This window comes from Euprymna scolopes, chromosome 44 (genome assembly GCF_053919585.1).
Source record: "Euprymna scolopes isolate OS-2025 chromosome 44, ASM5391958v1, whole genome shotgun sequence".
NCBI classification, from domain to species: Eukaryota; Metazoa; Mollusca; class Cephalopoda; order Sepiida; family Sepiolidae; genus Euprymna; species Euprymna scolopes.
Window position 1 is genome coordinate 10,955,788 of NC_136525.1, and position 22,500 is coordinate 10,978,287.

The 22,500-nt window shown below is 30.2% G+C and overlaps 1 protein-coding gene across 1 annotated transcript in view; it reads left to right on the plus strand.

The window, feature by feature from the left end:
* LOC145268689 (uncharacterized) overlaps positions 1–22,500 on the plus strand; it is a 1,072,728-nt gene that overhangs the window by 590,875 nt on the left and 459,353 nt on the right. The window contains exons 114-121 of the mRNA XM_080124201.1: positions 1,569–1,598; positions 5,297–5,326; positions 6,272–6,301; positions 9,798–9,827; positions 13,065–13,094; positions 16,424–16,453; positions 19,867–19,896; positions 21,361–21,390. Coding sequence (XP_079980327.1) covers positions 1,569–1,598; positions 5,297–5,326; positions 6,272–6,301; positions 9,798–9,827; positions 13,065–13,094; positions 16,424–16,453; positions 19,867–19,896; positions 21,361–21,390 — 240 coding nt within the window. The remainder of the gene's footprint in view (positions 1–1,568; positions 1,599–5,296; positions 5,327–6,271; positions 6,302–9,797; positions 9,828–13,064; positions 13,095–16,423; positions 16,454–19,866; positions 19,897–21,360; positions 21,391–22,500) is intronic.

A 22,500-nucleotide genomic window follows, 5' to 3' on the forward strand; every position in this document is an offset into this window, starting at 1 on the left:
TAGTAATTTGCAATTGTTTTTCTCAGTCGCCCACACTGAGGATTGAACCTTCAACCGTCAGGAGAATATCACTTTTACAATTGAATTTTCCCCAGTACTTTAACCACTGTGCCACGTGTGGGTGACCGAAAAATACAATTGCAAATTACTTAGGACCTCTATCCAGTCATGGCTGACAGAACGAGAGCATGCTACCTCTGTGAAGTAAATAAAGGGTTCCATTCGAAATTTTGTGCAGAGTTCTGAGTTTAACAGAAACATTTCTGTGTTCGCCAAAATACACCTGAAGAAGGTCGGAGGTTACATCGACTGAAACATTGTGAAAATGACACTCAAGATGAGAACAGTAGCTCGAAGAATCCCAATAATACGAATTTCAGCTTTAGGGTCGATTATCCTTTCATTCCCTATTCAGTTCTTGAAAGGTTTAAATTTTTGTAAGCCTGTTTGGAGCCCATGAGATTGAACGCTAGTAGTGGGACTTCTTTTACCCTTGGTTTGTCTTCTAACTAACAGATAATAGAATTAGTTAAGCATTCTTATTGGAGGGTAAGGCCATTGTGTTTTTCCATTTAGGAGTAACTCCTTGAGAGTAATCTTTACAAAGTACCTGCTAACTCCTATGGTATTCTCAAGTACCAGATTCCCCATCAATGTATCTCTCTTGAGGGATCTCCAGCATGGGTAAATGCAGCTGTCACTGCAACTGAATTTATACTTTGCTTCCTTATTCAGTTCTTGGAGGGCTTACTCTTATGTTAGCCTGGACCCATTTTGTAACACTTATTTAAAGTGCTCAATGCCATCTCAAACTGAGTGTTATGAATGCTGCGTAAAGTATTTTTACAGAATAAAACAATAATTATCGCCGGTTAACAATTTTTCAGCGCATTGTGTTGAGGCCACTAAACTGTGGTTTTACTCAGATCATTATGAAATTTGGAACAAAATTGCAAGAATATCCATTACATTGATGATTGCAGTTCTGATTTTTTTAGATGAGGACTGATTGTTACTATTCCTTGTATTGATCGGACTATTGTTTTCATCTTGAGTGATATTTGTGCAACGTTTCGCTTGGTATAGCCTTCGACCTTCGTCAGGCATGTTGGTTGCTATCTTGGAAACTTGGAACTTTTTTCCTTTCTTTTCCAAGATAGCGACTAAAAGGCCTAACGAAGGTTGGAGGCTACACTGATGGAAACGTTGCACAAATAACATTCAACATGAGAACAGCAGTCCGATCAAAATAAGTAATACCAAGTATTTTTTTTTTTTAAATTGATCATGACTAAACATATTTATGTCAGACTTTGTAACAATGTGCTCCCCCAACTCCGCTCGATATGAATCACCAACCGGACGCTACACGTCTAGGTAATCCTAAGAGAATAAAATCAATGTAGTTCTCTTTTTTTTATCAGAGTTGTCCCCCTTGATCTGAGAGAAAAGAAATAAGAATGGCAGTTTTTCTTTTTCTTTGGATTATAATTAGTTAATTAAATTAGTTAATTAAATCATTACATCGTTGTTATCCCTACTTAATAAATATTGTTACATATTCGCAGAACAAGAAGAAACAACTTCGACCAGAATTGGTGAGTGTCAAAATATTTTTTTATACAAAATATAACATTGCAATCTAAATGTTTCAAACTGCACAATTCCTACACCCCATTTGCATATATAAATATATTTTTAATGATTAGATATATTATGCTTATTTATTTTTTAAAGATGTCTACGACTGCAGTAATAAACGAAAGCCGACTTAACCATAAAGAGAAAAAAATGGTGTATAAAAAAAAAAAATGTAACAAAAAGGAAAAAAAAGACAGTATAAAATTAGAATATTTGATATTATTTAATTGGAATTCATTATTGAGATGAGTATTATTTATTAATTTATTTATTGCGGACTATTATCCTCATCTTCAAGATGTTGTTTCACGATGTTTTGGCGAACTATTCCTCTGGTCTTCGTCAGGTGGTAACCGCGACGGGATAGGAACTCTGAATCTTCTAACTGCATTCTCAGCAATTACTGCCATCCATAGTTGTCGTCTCACCATGTTTTCTGACGTGTTCGGGGCATGTGGCGCAGTGGATAGAGACGTTGACTCTCTACAGTTCCAGGTGAGCATTGTCTGAAGATAGCAGTTTCAATCCTATCCAAAGCCGGCCAGAGGCTTACTTGGCCAAAAACGTGGTGAGACGACAACAACTACGGATGGCAGTAATTGCCAAGAATGCAGTTAGGAGATTCGGAGTTTCTATCCCGTCGTGGTTACCACCTGACGAAGGCCAGAGGAATAGTTGGCCGAAACGTCGTGAAACAACAATTAAGAAAGATGGGGACAGTTGTCTGCAATGAATAAATTAATAAATATAATATTTGATATTATCAAGATTAACAACGCGTGGGTTGACAATTAAAAAATTTTTTTAGGCACATAAAGAATTAATAAAGTTCACCATGTATTAAATTGACAATTACTTATTTATTTTTAAAGATGCTTACAACAATTGATGGGATCGTTCTACTGCTACAATTGTGATGTTAGGTTGTGTAAGATGTTAACTTTGGGCAAAATCGGACTTGGTTTTTTAATCGATTTTTCGATTATTGAGTTTCGATACATTCTAGTACCTATCTAAAAGCACCCCAACACGCGTCAATTAAATTTGTGCGAATTAAAAAAAAAAAATCGGACCAGTCGTTTCGGAAACCATAGGGAACGAACTCGCACACACACACACACACACACATCCAAATTGTATCTTATATATGAGTAGAGATATTATTTTCTAGTAATCTGATATTTCTATAAATTAACAATTTAATATAATAAAATTAGACGAATTTGTAAGAATCCTTTTTTTTTTTTTAATTATTCAAGATAATTCAGAGAAAATTTTTTTTTAAGAAATCAGTCATTAAAATCTTTAGTTATTAATCTGATGCAATTTTCTACCTGTATGAAAGCCAAGTATTGCTGCCACATCTGGGCAAGATCTGCTAGAAGCAGCTTATCCCGCCTTGACAGATTTCAAAATAGACTTCGTAGCCTCGTAGGGAATGTCTTTTTCTCTTCCCTGCGACCCTTTTCCCACAGAAGAGACTTTGGGAGCCTATTTCTGCTTTATCGTTATTTTAATGACAAGTGCTCGTCTGAGCTGCAATCCTGACTTTCACGAAAAACACTCGTCTAGACAAAACTACTATCAATAATTTCCCCCACTCTTTATCTGTGCCTAAACCTAAACGTAAATTCCATGAAAAAAGCTCCTTTCTAAGAACTGCACACCTGTGGAACTCTCTTCTGTTTGCCTGCTTTCCACAATATGGTCGTATTCAAGTCCAATGCGAACAAGTTCTTGATGAGCCGTTCCCCTTAAATAATCCAATTTACCAAATTTCCACTATTAACGATTATTACGATATTGTCCCATTGACTACTGTACACTCATCAACCCTTATCCTTGAGTGGCCTCTGTGCCTTGATAAGCGGTGACTCCTTTGTAAAAACTACAAAAAAAAAAATACGCAATAAAAAAAAACGCAATAAAAAAAAAACGCAATAAAAAAAATGAAAGCCGACTTAACCATAAAAAGAGAAAAAGGTGTAAAAATCAAAAATAGTATAAAATTGAAACATTTGATATTCCATTTCATCAAAATGAACAGAAGGGAATCGATAACGTTCACTGTGTATTAAATTAACGTACTTGTAATAAAGTAAAAAATAAATTAAAGGCATTTTATTTATTAATAGTTTGTCTACAATTATTTCTTGATCAAAGTGTAGTATCTGTTCTTCAGATGCTGCACTTCCATTTCTTGTTCTCTTTCGGTGGAGGAGCAGTCCTTCACGACTGAGACAATTTTTTTTATTTTCGTACCTTTTCTCCACGTTAAAAAAAAAACGACCCTGGTGTCTAACTCTGTCCCGTGGGGAGGAATTGTAAATAGGTACAATTATTTCTTTAATGTTTGTGAGTGTTTTTTTTTATTTTATTTCAATTGCGTTTTTTGAAAGTTAATTTCTTTTTCTTTTCTTATATACTGTCCCAAAATCGATTACTGAACTGAATTAATCTATATCTTTACACAGTTATAATAATAATTATAAGAATCTATATATTAATACAATAGTACCTTTAACGTACGTACGTACGTCACGGTTTCCAGATTGTAAATTATTCGATCGGGAGATTCTATTCATTCAAAATAGATATACTACTACGAACATTAAATTAGTATATAGATACGCTAATTTAATGTACGTAGCATGTTATAACCTTCTATCCTCCTTTTTAATAAAATAGGATCTCCCGATCACCGAAGCCGCAATGTAAAAAATAAAATAAATAAAATATTAACAAAAAAAAGGATGTCACTTTTAGTCCGTATGTGAAATTAAAACACATTTTCTTTGTGTCTAAAGATGGTATAATAATATTGTAGGGGTTTCGTTCACACGAGCGAATTTGATCATTTTAGCAGTTTGTCTTTCAAAAATAGTATTTGGTCTTTTTCAATGCGTAATGTACGATGTAATCAAGGGAAGAAAGAATCAGAATATATATATATATATATATATATATATATATATACACTCAAACAACAGATATCATCAGGCAGCGACTTGACTATTCAAATGTTCAATGAATAATCACAAGATTATTCATTGAACATTTGAATAGTCAAGTCGCTGCCTGATGATATATGTTGTTTGATTGAAACAAATGGCTGTTTGTAGCAGCGGGATGTAAACATGTTTATATAACAATAAACAAGTATTATCAGCTCTTTTTATTGAGCACTATCTAACAACCTCGTTGAATTCACTAGTCTATTACTTTTGAATAAAAAACCCGAGTATATATATATATATATATATATATATATATATATATATATATATATATATATATATATATAATTTCCACAGCCAAACAACGTCGGAAGTCCAAGACTCGAGTTTCGCTCTCATTTGGGCGAAACTCGAGTTAGGACTTCCGTTTTATTGACTGCCATAGATCTTGTGCGCTGAGACGTTGTTTGGCTGTGGAAATAAATATATAATCTCTCACATTCTGAAAATTATATATATATATATATTCATCCTGAGAGTTTTTATCTATACAAATGATATTCTATGGCTGAATTTTGAACCGATTTTAATATTTAATCCGGTTGAATATTTCACATGTAATAAAAGATAATTCTGTTTGAAATAGAAAAGAATTTCATTGGCTCAAAATTTACAAATTTTTTATTGCCTCCTCACAGAAGAAATGGCCGAGGTAACAACCATTGTCGGTGAGTTGTGTTTCTATTTTATTATTTAAAAAAAAAAACTAAAATGATTAAAAGCTAATAAGTGAGATTTTGTATCATTTCGATTATTTGGACTATCAGCATTATTCAGGTTGTGATAATAATTGTCTGTATTTTTGAGATGAGGTGTTTTCATTGATTGAGATTGTCGGACTGACTTCCTCATCTTGGTTGTTATAGTCACTACGTTTCGGCCGTTTTGCACTCCGGCCTTCATCAGGTGTTTTGTATCGAACAGGGGAACCGTTTGTTAGGAGTCTCGAACCCAACCCTTTATTATTGCCAAACCCTTGCCGCAGAATTATACGCGCAGCTGTTTCTGCAGGGGATATCCTTTGTTTTTCGAGACTGAACGGAGGTATCGATATATAACTGTACTTTTTTTTTTTGCTTATCTTCAAAACTATTGATGGGACGATTTCAATATTTCTTCCGATTCCGATATAATTCCCGATTCCGATTCTATTTAAATTTCTGAATATAGAGTTTTTTTGTTGGAGGAAGTGGAAATACCGCAAAACCCATGTAAAATGTGTATGTATTTCGCAAATGTAAAAATACATTTCTGGGTGTGACCTATAGTTTTAAGTTCTACTGGTAGTCTAGAATGAATGAATAGTTACCATTTCGTCATTAACACGAGCCGCGAAAAATTAAGTTTTAAACAAAAAACAAGAAATAAAAATCTGATAAAAAGAATCGTTTTCGGTATCGGAAAATAGCCACAAATTTTTTTCCGACCCTGATTCTGATATCCCAAAAAGTTTCGATTTTTTTAGATTCCCGATTCCGAATAATCGTCTTAACACTAGTGTTAAACTTTGAAAGTTTTGAGAGTTTTTTAATTAATTGCATATGCTATTTCCAATAAAAATATTTCTATTTCCTGAATATCATTAAAATGTACTTTTTATCAATCCTCTTCAGAAAGAAGCAGTGAATCCAAGGCCACCGTAGGTGAGTGACCGAAATTGTTTTAAACAATATATAGCAATTGCCACCGTATTGTTAAAATCGATTATTAATTATTTCTATTATTTATCGATTATTAATTATTTCTATTTATTTATCGATTATTAATCATTTCTATTTATTTATCGATTATTAATTATTTCAATTTATTTATCGATTATTAATCATTTCTATTATTTATCGATTATAAATTATTTCTATTTATTTATCGATTATTAATTATTTCTATTTATTTATCGATTATTAATCATTTCTATTTATTTATCGATTATTAATTATTTCTATTTATTTATCGATTATTAATCATTTCTAGTATTTATCGATTATTAATTATTTCTATTTATTTATCGATTATTAATTATTTCTATTATTTATCGATTATTAATAATTTCTATTTATTTATCGATTATTAATAATTTCTATTATTTATCGATTATTAATCATTTCTATTATTTATCGATTATTAATTATTTCTATTTATTTATCGATTATTAATTATTTCTATTATTTATCGATTATTAATTATTTCTATTTATTTATCGATTATTAATTATTTCTATTTATTTATCGATTATTAATCATTTCTATTTATTTATCGATTATTAATTATTTCTATTTTTTATCGATTATTAATAATTTCTATTATTTATCGATTATTAATTATTTCTATTTATTTATCGATTATTAATTATTTCTATTATTTATCGATTATTAATAATTTCTATTATTTATCGATTATTAATCATTTCTATTATTTATCGATTATTAATTATTTCTATTTATTTATCGATTATTAATTATTTCTATTATTTATCGATTATTAATTATTTCTATTTATTTATCGATTATTAATCATTTCTATTTATTTATCGATTATTAATCATTTCTATTTATTTATCGATTATTAATTATTTCTATTTATTTATCGATTATTAATCATTTCTATTTATTTATCGATTATTAATTATTTCTATTTATTTATCGATTATTAATTATTTCTATTATTTATCGATTATTAATAATTTCTATTTATTTATCGATTATTAATAATTTCTATTATTTATCGATTATTAATCATTTCTATTATTTATCGATTATTAATTCTATTTATTTATCGATTATTAATTATTTCTATTATTTATCGATTATTAATTATTTCTATTTATTTATCGATTATTAATTATTTCTATTTATTTATCGATTGTTAATTATTTCTATTTATTTATCGATTATTAATTATTTCTATTATTTATCGATTATTAATTATTTCTATTATTTATCGATTATTAATTATTTCTATTTATTTATCGATTATTAATTATTTCTATTTATTTATCGATTATTAATCATTTCTATTATTTATCGATTATTAATTATTTCTATTTATTTATCGATTATTAATTATTTCTATTTATTTATTGATTATTAATCATTTCTATTTATTCATCGATTATTAATTATTTCTATTATTTATCGATTATTAATAATTTCTATTTATTTATCGATTATTAATTATTTCTATTATTTATCGATTATTAATTATTTCTATTAATTTATCGATTATTAATTATTTCTATTTATTTATCGATTATTAATTATTTCTATTTATTTATCGATTATAAATCATTTCTATTTATTTATCGATTATTAATTATTTCTATTAATTTATCGATTATTAATTATTTCTATTTATTTATCGATTATTAATCATTTCTATTATTTATCGATTATTAATTATTTCTATTTATTTATCGATTATTAATTATTTCTATTTATTTATTGATTATTAATTATTTCTATTTATTTATTGATTATTAATAATTTCTATTTATTTATAGATTATTAATTATTTCTATTATTTATCGATTATTAATAATTTCTATTTATTTATCGATTATTAATTATTTCTATTATTTATCGATTATTAATTATATCTATTATTTATCGATTATTAATTATTTCTATTTATTTATCGATTATTAATTATTTCTATTCATTTATCGATTATTTATTTCTATTATTTATCGATTATCATTTCTATTCATTATCGATTATTTTGCTGTACTATTTATCAATCATGAATTATTTCTATTTATCGATTTTCATTTCTATTCATTATTTATCGATTATTAATTATTTCTATTGATCGATTATTATTTCTATTCATTATCGATTATTTTTGTTTACTATTTATCAATCATCAATTTTTCCATTTATCGATCATTAATTATTCATGTTTATTTATCGATTATTAATTATTTCTATTTATCGATTATTAATTATTTCTATTTATCGATTATTAATTATTTCTATTTATCGATTATTATTTATTTCTATTTATCGATTATTAATTATTTCTATTTATCGATTATTAATTATTTCTATTTATTATTTATTGATTATTATTTCAATTTACTATTTATAGAATATCATTTTTATTTAATATATAAATGATAAATTTAAATAATAATCGATAAATACGATTAATATTTTAATTTCTGATTTATCGATTAATAATTATTGAAAGCAAGATTAAAGTAGCGTGAAGTATTAAAACGAATTTTTAAAACACCCAACTTAAAACGATAAGGTGTCTTTGTGCATATAATTAGGTATCGAAAATGCATTTTACGTAAAGACATTACCGTGTAATTATGTGTCATTAGCAGGGCTAAGACAACAGCATATTCTTTTCATTGTTTTTACTTTCGAGTATATATATATATATATATATATATATATATATATATATATATATACGACACAGACACAATTAATCAATAGAGAACCACATCACTCTACATAAAAACATATCAATGGATATATACTTGGGAATCAAAACAAGGAAAAGAATATGCTGTTGTCATAGCCCTAGTCATTAGTAAAAAAAAAATTTAATACGAAAAATGATAGTCGAAAACTAATTACAAGAAAAAATAAAATAAAATCTATCGAATAATGCGATTTTGTAGGTTTCGTCTATTGCGGTTAATTCAGTATAACAAACTGACTTATCGCCCCTTGTTTTTTGTTACCTTCCGCAGTTTCAAATTAGAAAATGGTGGACCGAAAATATGATAATAGCGAGGTTTTCTTCTTTTTTTTATTTAGCAAATCTTCTACTTGCTAAATTTTCGTCATTGTTGGATTTTAAAAAAAAAAAAGTCTTTTCACTTCAAATGTAATTTATTGATATCAACTTATAATGCACAAACAGGAAATATAATTTCATTGCGAAATTAGATCCACCAACATTCGTTTCTGTTCCTTTGTAAAAAAAAAAAAAAGTCCCCAATTTAAATCTTTTTTTAAAGTTGAAAAAAAATTATCCCTCGAGATCCTAAAGGAATTTGGAAGTATTTAAATTGTTTAATAGAAAGTTATTCAAATTGGCTTAAAATTTCTTAACAATTCTTGTAAATGTATTCTTGTAAAATGTGTTCGTTTATATCTAATTTGAATCTATGTTACCGTTCCACAGGCCAAGACGTTGAAATCAAGACAACACTCGGTGAGTTCGTATTTCCAACAAGAAAATCCGATTAATATATATATGTGTGTGTGTGTGTGTGTGTGAGGAAGCTTCTCAACCTATATACTCAACGAATTTTTCATTTAAAGCCTTGCAATTTGGTATATGGGATAAACAGACACGTACAAAACTTTTTAATCCGTTTTCATCAGGAAAAAAAGAACTGCTTAGGGTCATCAGATTTTTGCTTGTTTTTAATTGTTTCACGAATGCGCATGCGCGTCTGTAAAACAAAACAGCTTCTTTATGTTAAGTATAAGAAGGTTTGAAATTCCAGCTCCGCGAGAATTCGTCAGGCTTATGAATTCTCACGAGAATGAAACGCGGAATATTCCGTGTAGCTTAATTGCCATATATATTTGCATGACTGAATCTAGCTCTATCTATGTATCGAGTACTGTTGAAGTAACTACTGAAAAAATTACGCATAAATTATATCTTTGTATATTAAGTTATGTGATTAAATAAAGTAATCATATATATATATATATATATATATATATATATATATATATATATATAATGTTAGTTTTCGCGATATGTTTTTAATGAATTCAATTATTTACGAAAATGCATTTTTACCTAAATACGAGTTGGGAATAATAATTTTCCCTTTGACCAATCTGGTACCCCCACATGGGGAGCGGTATATATACATTGTTTTTAAAATATAATTTATAATATAATTTTTAAAATATAATTATTCACATATCTATTATATTTTAAAAACAATATATATATATATATATATATATATATATATATATAGATAGATACATATATATATATATATATATATATATATATAGATAGATACATATATATATATATATATATATATATGTATATAGATACATATATATATAGATACATATATATATATACGTATATATACACATATATATGTATATATATATACACATATATATACATATATATACACATATATATATATGCACACATATATATATACATATATATACATATATACACATATATATATATATATACATGTACATATATATACATATACATACATATATATATACATATACATACATATATATATACATATATACATATATATACACATATATACATATATATACACATATACATATATATACATATATATACACACACACACACGCATATATATATATATATATATATATATATATATATATGATGTCCATTTAATAAGTTTCCAGACTTTTTTGTACAGGCAGTTAAAAATTGTCGTATACTCTTGAAAGTTCAGTATGTTATTGCTATATATCTTATGCGATAACTGATCAAACTTTAAGTCATATGATGTATAGCAATAGCATTCTCAATTTTTCAAGAGTCTACAACAATTTTAAATGCCTGCACAAAAATAGTCTGGAAACTTAATGAGGGCACCTTGTATTTGTACATGTTTTTCGATATATAGTAAAGTAAAGGGAGGAAACTAGTTCAATTTTTATCAAAAACAAAATAGGATAAATAATCTTTACGTCTGTTTGTTTATATGTTTATGGACATAACTATGGAAAGCGACTTACCTAATTGATTAACGCTGCTCGTCTGTTGTTTTTCGATTGCAAAAATATGTTGCGTCATTTTGCAGCTCGTCTGAGCCTGTTAGTTGAGACTTCATAAGAATGGTAGTAAATTGTTTCTGAGAAGATTTTCGAATGCTTTTGGTTTTGGATCCATTAAAACAACTTCCCCAATAGAAAGAGGGGGGGGGTTTAATAACACCGGTAGGTAAATTTAATATCAACATCGTTTGCTGATTAAAAAGACGATGTTACGCCAAGAAAGGAAACGTAACTTGTTAGGTTAAATGGTCTTAAAGCTACCATGACAATTGAGTGCGCCAAAACCCGTAAGTCAATAAGAATATTAAAACTGAGTCCGTCATGCTTGAACGATTGACTCGGATTAACATGTCAGTTTTAACTTGCCCGCGCTTGCGGGTTAAAATTCAAATCAACCAATGAGAATGGCTGTAATTAAAACAATGCATTAATTCAAACCATCCAATGAAATATCGCAATTCAAGTTATGCAATTTTTCACAATTTTGGCTGAGTAGAGAAATAACAGTTTGATCTCCTTGATAACAAAATTAAGATTCAATCAACAACGAATCACCTCCCACCCCTATTCCTGCCCACAAATGTTAATTGCTCATCTTCATTCATGTTGACCATAATATACGGCATAATCGGTTGACACACCGGTTCTCGTCAGATCACCGAAGTTAAGCAACGGCGAGTCTGGTTAGTACCAGATGGGTGGGCTTTTGGGAATTCTAGGCGCTGTATGTGCTCTCCACTAATCTCGGTATTTGTTTCCGGTCGTTCTGTAAATACACTCCACTTGCCACTGGTATTTAACAATGTCGACTTAGGAGAGATGTGGTTGGAGATTGCGCACCTCCTGCCACAAACATTTCACGCACAGGCAGCCCTTCGTGGGTATCCATAGTCTGGCAAAGACTGAAGGAGCTCTTGTAGCCATAATATTTTCTGAAGCTGAGCTCACAAGATGTAAGTAACACTCTCAACTTCATTTCTTTTCACAAATTGGGGAAAATTGCATTTTTCATAGATGTTTTAGAGTAGACAGTGAAGATTGCAGAAACATGGAACATAATTCGGAAAGCATATTTTAAATTACATCGTAATGGCGTCCAATATGTGTAGTCTATATTGACAGACATAGAATTCTTACGCCTGTTAGTTTGTATGTTTATGGGCTTGTATGTTTGTATGTTTGTGTCGTTGTATGTTTATGAACCCGTTGTACGTTTGTATGTTTATGGAATCGTTGTACGTTTGTATGTTTGTGGACTCGTACGTTTATATGTTTATGGGTTCGTTGTATATTTATGGATTCGTTGTATACTTATGGATTCGTTGTATACTTATGGATTCGTTGTATGTTTGTATGTTTGTGGACTCATACGTTTATATGTTTATGGATTCGTTGTATACTTATGGATTCGTTGTATGTTAATGGATTCGTTGTACGTTTGTGGACTCGTACATTTGTATGTTTATGGATTCGTTGTATGTTTATGGATTCGTTGTACGTTTATGGACTCGTTGTACGTTTATGGACTCGTACGTTTGTATGTTTATGGACTTGTCTTACTAGGTTGTATGTTTATGGACTCGTTGTACTCGGTTGCTTAACGTGCGATTTACGTTTGTTACATTAACAGAACAAGCTCGTGAATCAGAAACGACGTTCGGTGAGTGTCAAACTTTTTTTCGTTATTACATTTGAAGACAAATAATCTTCGTTAAAGCAGATTCCTGCAACACCGTTTGCTGCGAGATGCTTTACTTTACTCTGATGATTCTTTGTTCCGATTGTTGCGTTCTTCGCTTGTAATGCTTCGCTGTTGTCAAATGTATGCATTCTACTGCCTTAATCGCAAATGTCTCCAGGCCGTTGCTTAAAACAATGACGATTAAACACATATGAGATATATTTAAGACCCTACGCGAGTAAGTAGCGACTAAGATTGCTTGTGTAAATTTTAATATGGGCCACCATTAGTGCATGTCACTATAGAAACAGAATCGCTGTTCTCAGATTTTAACCTAACATGCGTGATAAGCAATGGCAGCGGTCAAAACGCGCTAGAAAAATAAAATAATTTGAGTGCGAGAAACAAAAGATTTTTCAAAACAGTCTCTCTCGGGAAGCGATACGCACGAGACATGGTCAGACGATGTAGAAACTGACTATTAAACTTGAACATTACCAATGCCTTTGTCCATCCTCGGGTAAACCAGTTTCTCATGTTAGTTCAGCTGCTTTTTTTCTTTTTTTTTTATGGAAATCGCTCCAGACAAAGCATGAAGCCACCTGATGTAAGGAGCCATTTTTTTTTTTAAATACTACTTCAAGATCAAAAACTTGCCAACTATAAGTGTTAAATGGAATAGATTCTGACCAAGAAAACAGCAATTATTTCCCCTTTGTCAGAAACATCGCTAATAAAATGAGACCTCTTACTGACGCTCGTTTCTGTCTTTTTTGTAAACACATTTCTCAAGTTAGTTCAGCTCGGTTTTTTTTTTATTATTAAATTTTTAATTTATACAAATACATTAACAGTTACACATCCATGAAAATGTTTCGAAAATAACTATCTGATCAGGCCAATAAAGCATGTGTTTGTAATTATTCATTAGCGGGACCTGTGGAAATTCCACAGGGGACTCATTCACATGTAATATATTGATGTTGGCATTCTGTAGATGTTCAGTGTAAATGCAGACGCTCTGATATTATTGTAGCTCTTTTGTTAAAACTGCACAAGTATTTATCTGAGCTAGCAGGGACGCCCGGCGTATCCCTGTCGTAAAATACGCTTAAATATGATATTTTAATTCTTGCAGATTTCGTATATATTATAGACTTAATGTTCTAGCGATTTTTATATATTGTAAAGTTGCGGTTTCAATATATATATATATATATATATATATATATATATATATATATATATATATATATATATATATATATATAAAGTTCTTTAATGAGTGTCATGTTTTTAATAGTTTATTGCCAACATTTGCAATGGTCTAAGTTGTGCGTATTTTTTGCTTTGCTTGCTTTCGTTTTTGGCGTTAATATATTGCTGATGACTGGATATTACTCCAATTTTGTAGACATGTTGACAAAATAGTTAATTCCTTTATTTTTTATATTATATTTTAGCTTCTTTTTTTAATTATTGTCTTGATATTAATTCTTATTTCGTTTTTTTTTTAATTAATTATTGTCTTGATATTAATTCTTATTTCTTTTTTTTTTAATTATTGTCTTGATATTAATCTTATTTCTTTTTTTTAATTATTGTCTTGATATTAATTCTTATTTCTTTTTTTTTTTAATTATTGTCTTGACATTAATCTTATTTCTTTTTTTTTAATTATTGTCTTGATATTAATTCTTATTTCTTTTTTTTTTAATTATTGCTTGGATATTAATTCTTATTTCTTTTTTTTTTTTTTTTAGCTAGAAATTCACTTTCGTTCGCACTTTTCTCAATAACCACTCCTTAAATTTAAAAAAAAATTTTGCAAAAACATTAGTCAAGATGAAAGTAAACTTTTCACTCGTGGAGAGGGACCTTGCATGCTCGGCTTGTTTCATTAGTTATGTTTTGTGGATAACCTATTCTTGGCAGGTTATTTCTCGTTTGTGCTATTTTTTAAAAACTTTTTGTCGTCTCAGCCTGGAAGAAGCCTTCATTTTACGAAGACGAAACATTGATACTGCTTTAGTTTTTCCTTTTTCATTTTTCCGTTTTCAATTTCACTTTCATATATATATATATATATATATATATATATATATATATATATATATATATATATATTGAGTAAAATGATAATTGGGAATTAAAAATCAGTTTGTTTTTTCTTTTAAAACTGATTTTTAATTCACAATTATAAATCGTTTTACTCAATATTAATATAGCTCTAGGAGACTTATACCTATTGAGCTTATTATATATTTGCAGTCCAATGGGCACGGTTTTCTTTTAAACGTATTAATACATTTACTAATGCATTAAAATAAACTCTGCTCTTTAGACTCCAGGTCTAATGCCCTTTATAAAATATATAATAAGGAAATATTTCTTCAATTATATTTCACCTTTTATTCATACCAGTCGTTTAATTTATTAAGCTCAATGTAACTACAGAGCATATACAAATATATGACAAAAATTTCTAGTTCAAATTTCAAGATATTGGCCATCTTACCGTTTATTTCTTTAAGTACATTGACATGCACAATTCTTGGCAGCACCTGTTTCGTAGCGCAAAATCATTCACGTAATTACAGGGTGACCCCCCCTCCCAAAAAACGGGCCCCAACTCTAATTAGGCCCCGTTTCTTAGTGTTTTGTCCGAATGAAATTAAACTTTGGTCATAACTAGTTTATTTTATTCAAAACATCACATCAAAACACTAGGGTCTTTGGCCTTTTTTTTCTCCGTTCTACAGCATCTGTTCTTGATGGCCTCTATTTAGCTTTTGTTTTTTTTTTGGTGGGGGGTCACCCTGTATTATGTCAATTTTTTAATTTAACTCATCAGAAGAAAATGAACTTCTACAAATATATGACAAAAGTTCCTAGTCCAAATTTCAAGATGTTGACCATCTTACCGTTTATTTCTTTACGTTGACATGCACAATTCTTGGCAGCCCCTGTTTTGTAGTGCAAAATCATTCACGTAATTATCATGTCAATTTTTTAATTTAACTCATCAGAAGAAAATGAACTTATCGACTTTAAAAGAAAACAAAGCGATATGGGCATGATTAATAATAAAGAGAAAAATAATGGCAACTTCTCTGTCATCCTGCCCATATTCTTTATCGAAACAATTTATTTTGAAATTGGATTCTTATTTTTCTTCCAACATTCGATCAATCTGTTTGTTTTAAATGTGTGTGAAAAGTGATAACATACGTACAAACATCGAATGCCTTGGCATATTCTTTATTTCTATGTGTCACTGATATCGCTATTTGTTGTTTCCTATACAGAAGATGGACAGACAGTTACAACAATTACTGGTGAGTGTCTATTAAATACTTGTGTAATTGTGTTTGATGTTTTATTATCTAAGAGTCACACATAAGAGAGTTAACAGATTTTGGAGGGATCATTTCACACTTGGCGATTATCAAAGTTTTCCTTTCAGTTATTACGACATTATTACCGATGTGTTCCACGCCCATTTCATATACAGACTGATTTTAAATCTTCGTTTCTGTATCCACTCTGATTTTAAGAGTGTTTACCAAATCAGTTACTTATTAGTCAACCGCATTATTAATAAATTATATATATATATATATATATATATATATATATATATATATATATATATATATATATGGAAGTGACGGTAGTTCAGTGGTTAACTACATGGATTGACAGCATAAGTCTCTCAAGGTCGAATCCAGTTTTTTTTTCACAAAAATCATTTTCATTTAGGATGTTGGCAACCTTCAGATGGTCCCTTCCACAAGTATCTGATGCCTTTTTAGAAAGAATTCTGTATAGTAATATATCAAGAAAGACCTATGCCAAAAATAGAATCTTCGGATTCCTATGATATATATATATATATATATATATATATATATATATATATATATATATATATACTAGCGGGGGTACCCGGCGTTGCCCGAGTGTTTGTTTCCGGGACGGGGGGTGAGTTTTAAAAAATGTTATGGTAGGTAAGTAGGAAGGATCAAACCCGGAGTCATGAGTAAAAGTAGGAAAATAAAGTGTGAAAAAAAAAACATCTGCAACGTTAACAGTTCGGCCACCAAGAAAAGTCCATTCCAGTTGTTTAGGAAAAAAAAAACAAAAAAAAAAACGACTACGGTAGGTCGGCGCGAACATGAAAATATAATGTGAATTGTCCAGCACGCTAACCACTACGCCACAGAGCACTGCAGCTTAATTTAGTGATTTTAAATAACTTCACATGAAAGAACTACGAAGCCAAACCGGTGTTCTCTTCTCAACTGTTCCTTTTGAACGATCCCCAAACGGTGTTAAGTGGTGGCAGGGGGAGGAGGAATTTATTAGAGAGAAAATATTTTACCACTTCCATTGATCTTAACCGATTTTGGCCGTAACTTCTCAGCAGAAAAAGTATAGAAATCTAAGATTATCGAGGAATTTGAGAAATAATAAGCCTATAACACACCTCAGATATTGTTCTGCCGTTTGTGCATATTATATTTGCATGAAATATCTTGATTTTTAATCCTATTAATGTCAAAATCAGACGGGAAAAAACGAGTTCATTTTATTTATATAGAGATATATATACTAGCAGGGAGATCCGACGTTGTCCGTGATTGAATGAGGATCAACAAATGCTCCACCCTTCTATAGTCTTATTGTCATCGAAATCGTATCCCCTCTGATTTTGTGGGTGCTTACCAAGTCAGTTACTAATTAGTTAACTGCCTTCTTAAGGCTAAATTGATATATAGGGAGATGATTCCGTGGTTAAAGATATGGACTGACGATCTGGGTATCCCAAGTTGGAATCTAATTTGTTCCACAGAAACACATTTACTTAGGATGTTGGCAACCTTCACATGGTCTCTCCTATAAGTATCCGGGGTCATTCTAGAAAGAATTCTAACTACTATCCATTTCGATTCTGTGGAGGGGTGATTTCACTCTAGGCGATTATCAAAGTTTTCCTTTCATTTATTAAAGCATTATTGGCGATGTGTCCAACACTTGTTCCATAGACAGACTGATCTGAAACCTTCGTTTCTTTACCAACTCCGATCTTGTAGGTGTTTACCAAGTCAGTTGTTAATTAGTTAATTACCTTAAGATTTCAGAGCTCGATCATATGCACAAAAAACAAATCTCTGTTGCTCCGTCTACATCGATATAAATGATGTAATTAATTGAAAAATAACATTTTAATTTCTTAACTGTTCTTTTTACGTCAATTCATACATGAGACAGAAGCTCTTAATTAATTAAGAATTAATGGGCGGAAAGAATGAACAAAGATCTTAGGATGATTTCACACTTGTCGATAATAAAAGTTTTCTTTTATTTTATTATAGAATTATTGACTGATCTGAAATCTTCGTTTCTGTATCCACTCCATTTTTGTAGGTGGTTACCCAGTCAGTAACTATATCTAGGTTTCTTTAGCGTTTTAATTGGTCCCTCGACAAAAGGAGGGTGGACCTGCAAATTCATCCTTGTCCGTTTATCCATCCGCACTTTCTCAATAACTATGCCTTGGAATTCTTTTGAAATTTTGCACAAACATTAAACATGATATGAGTAAAAAAGTAACAGAACAGATTTTCCGGGAAAACTCTGTTGCTCTCCTAGGGGTGCCTTTTGGGTTAAAATGCCTAAAATTGACATTTTATGCTTATTAAAAAAAAATTGATGCCTTGGATTTTTATAAAACTTTCTGAAAAGTTGTAACTAACTGATTTCTATATAATTTTGTTTGTCTATACTTTGCGATAACTCTTTTAGGGCTAATAAAATATAAAATACTCCATTTTGGGGACTATTTTACCATATTTGTTCAAAATTTTCTGTGTATGTCTATTTAGCAGTTTTGCATGGTGCTGAACTCAAATTTAAATATGTTAAAGCCTTGGGGACTTCTGGGAGGGGGGCAAATGATGAACTCAAATTTACATATGTTTAGGCCTAAAACTGCACCGTTTGTTCATTTTCACCAAGATTTGACGTCCCTTGGGAACTGTTGGGGCTAAATGGGGTGGGGGTGGGGGCAAATTCTGAACTTAGTAATTTTTTTATGCCCTGTTCGCTGTGAACTCATGGGGAATCATGCATGCTTCACTTATTTTATTATAAATTTATTAGATGATAACATTGGAAATCCAGGATAAAATGCCCCTCCCCCTCGCCCCCAACAGAAACTAACCCAGTTGACCCTCACAGAATGAATAATTTTATCCAATTATTCGATTATTATAAATCCGGGTTCTTTGTGGTTCCATTTCTATTTTTTTTTTTTACTTTTTAGTTGGACATACAAACGCACACACACACACACACGCGCGCAAACTAACAGAAGTTTGCCCTTTATAGATTACTTGTCTCACGTTTGCTAATAACATTGGAAATCCAGGAAAAAATGCCCTCCATCCCCAAACAGAAACTGATCCAGAATGAATAATTTTATCCAATTTTTCAATATTATACACCCGAGTTCTCGCCCTTTCAGTCAATATAAAAGTCATGGTGGTCTCATTTCTATTTGTTTTTACTTTTAGTTGGACATACAAACACAAACACACAAACAAACAAACACACACACACACACACACACACACACACACACACACACACACACACACACACACTAACAGACGTTTGCATCTTATATAATACTTATCTCACGGTTGCTATGATCTTTCTGACTCGTTTATTTATTGCTTTTTCCCAGAACAATCTACCGAAATAACAACTACTATTGGTGAGTGGTCACTTTTTTCTACCAAATATGTCACCTCTTTTTTTTTTTGTATCGAATGTCATTGTGCTAGAATTACAGTATAGTTAACAGACGAGAAATCATAAAATGCATGCATACAACAAACAGCGTTTATCAAGTGCATCAAACTTTAATCTTCTACCGACCTGTACACTTTTAAAATGTGGAAACTGGTTATAAGATTTATTAACTCTGAACTTGTATTTAAGTTTACTTTTTAAAATACACAAGAAGAAAAAGCGGTAGTTTATTTTAATTGGTTATATTTTTTAAAAATTTGTTTTCATTGGTCAAGTCTAATATTGTTGCAAAAATAATAAAATAAAGTAAAAGTAAAAAAAAATGACATACTTTGCGACTAACCCTAAGTATCGACCTTACTAAGGGAGATAATAACTTCCGGTGAATACCGGAAAAATATCCAGTAAATAAAACGTTGTTTACTAAATCGTTATTATTTTATTTTTTTTTTTTTGCATTTCCATACACCAAACATGGATATAAATTTCACTAAAACATCCGTTGGGTCATAAGCTTCATTTCGGTACCTTACTTGCCTGGGTGGGTTGCCTGTGGACTGAGATAAACCGCGTCACACACACACAGTACGAAAATTTATAAGATAATTAGGGTTTGTATTACTGTACACATAGATTCGAAAAAGTTGTCAAACATCAAATATATAACAAATAAATGTTATCAAAGGCAAGATAAGTTACTTTTCTACCAAACTGGATATATTTTTCGTGTTTTTATTCAATGTAACATATTTATTCAGCTCGAAAAACATACAGTGTTTACCGATGTATTGGAAAATTCAAGATGGCGTCTGATTCTCTCTTTAACACGGTAAGTTTGGGAAAAGGTGTTATAAATAAAAAACTATACAAAATACTATTAAAAACCCGCCGAATATATGTCAACCTGTCACGGTAACATATATTGAGCGAGTTTTAACAGTATTTTATCTGGGTTTTTATTTATAACACCTTTTCCCAAACTTACCGTGTTAAAGAGAGAATCAGACACCATCTTGAATTTTCCAATACATCGGTAAACACTGTATGTTTTTCGAGCTGAATAAACATGTTACATTGAATAAAAACACGAAAAATATATCCAGTTTGGTAGAAAAGTACTTTATCTTGCTTTTGATAACATTTATTTGTTATATATTTGTTTTTTGACAACTTTTTCGAATCTATGTGTACAGTAATACAAACCCGATAATTAATACATTTCATCTTTACCTATTTAATCCCATGGTATCTACATTTTTTACTATTCAGTTAAAACTTTGTGTAATGGCTAAACTCGTTTAGAATACACAAATTAGAAGGAAAAAGTTATTCCTTCTATTTAGAAAGCGAAATATTATATCATCTATAATCTTATAGATAATGTTTACCTTTGTATAAATAATGTTTCTTTATTACTTCTCTGTAGAACGCAGTCATGAAACTGAAGCTCTCGTTGGTAAGTTATTATTTTTGTTCATATATAAATAGATGAATGGGATACTGTTGTATAAAATCTATTATCATAAAAAGTATTTTATGGTATAAATATTAATGTTTGTATAAGGCTTTATTTTTTAAAATATTTAAGATTTGACAAGTTGGCTTTACTTTTTAAGATTTTAAGATTTGACAATTCTGCCCCCCCCCAAAAAAAAAGTATTTTTTTAATACCATCTGAATTGTTTGGAACGTCGCTCTCATCTTAGCTGTTTTCTCCCCACAACGTTTCAACCGATGTAACCTTCGACCGTCTTCAGGTGCATCCACATTGGATGTGAATGGTGAAAAATGTTTGGTTTTTCGCCTTCCCAACAAACATGGCCGTTAGAATGAACCCGGAGGAGGAAAGAAAATTAAAGGAGGAGGAAAGAAAGTCTTTGCGTTTTAAATTTCTAACGTTCGTTGGGAAGATGAAAAACCAAACATATTTCACCATTCCAAATAACATCCAGTGTGAACGCACCTGAAGACGGTCGGAGGTACATCGGCTGAAACGTTGTTTGGGAAAAACAGCCAAGATGAAATGGGATGGTCTAAACAGTCTAGTTGGTACAAAAAATAATTAATAATCTAAAATAGATTAAAAAAAAAACTTTAAAAAATGTATTATTTTAACATTTTTTCTTTTATTTATATACTAGCAGGGGTGCCCGGCGTTGCTCGGGTGTTTGGAGGTGTATGCTGTGCAAAAAAAGCAAAAAAACAAAACAAATGGTTAATTTTTTTTAAACTTTGACCCCTATTATGACCCCTTAAAATTTATAGTTTCGGGCTCAAATCACTTTATTAAGTTAGATCCAGGTTCAAGGAACCTATATCTAAAATTTCAAGTGTCTAGACCCAAAATTGTCGGAGGAGTTTGGTAGAGTTCTTAAAGGTCAAATCGTTGAAATTTGACCCCTTAACAGCCAAATTTCTGGCTGACACCCGTCACATCGATTTTCCCAAATCTCAGTACCCGGTATTTCAAATTTCGAGTCTATAGACTAAAAATTGACAGAGTTATTGCGTAGGGAAATGTACACAGACACACAGACACACAGACAGACAGACACGTTCACTTTTA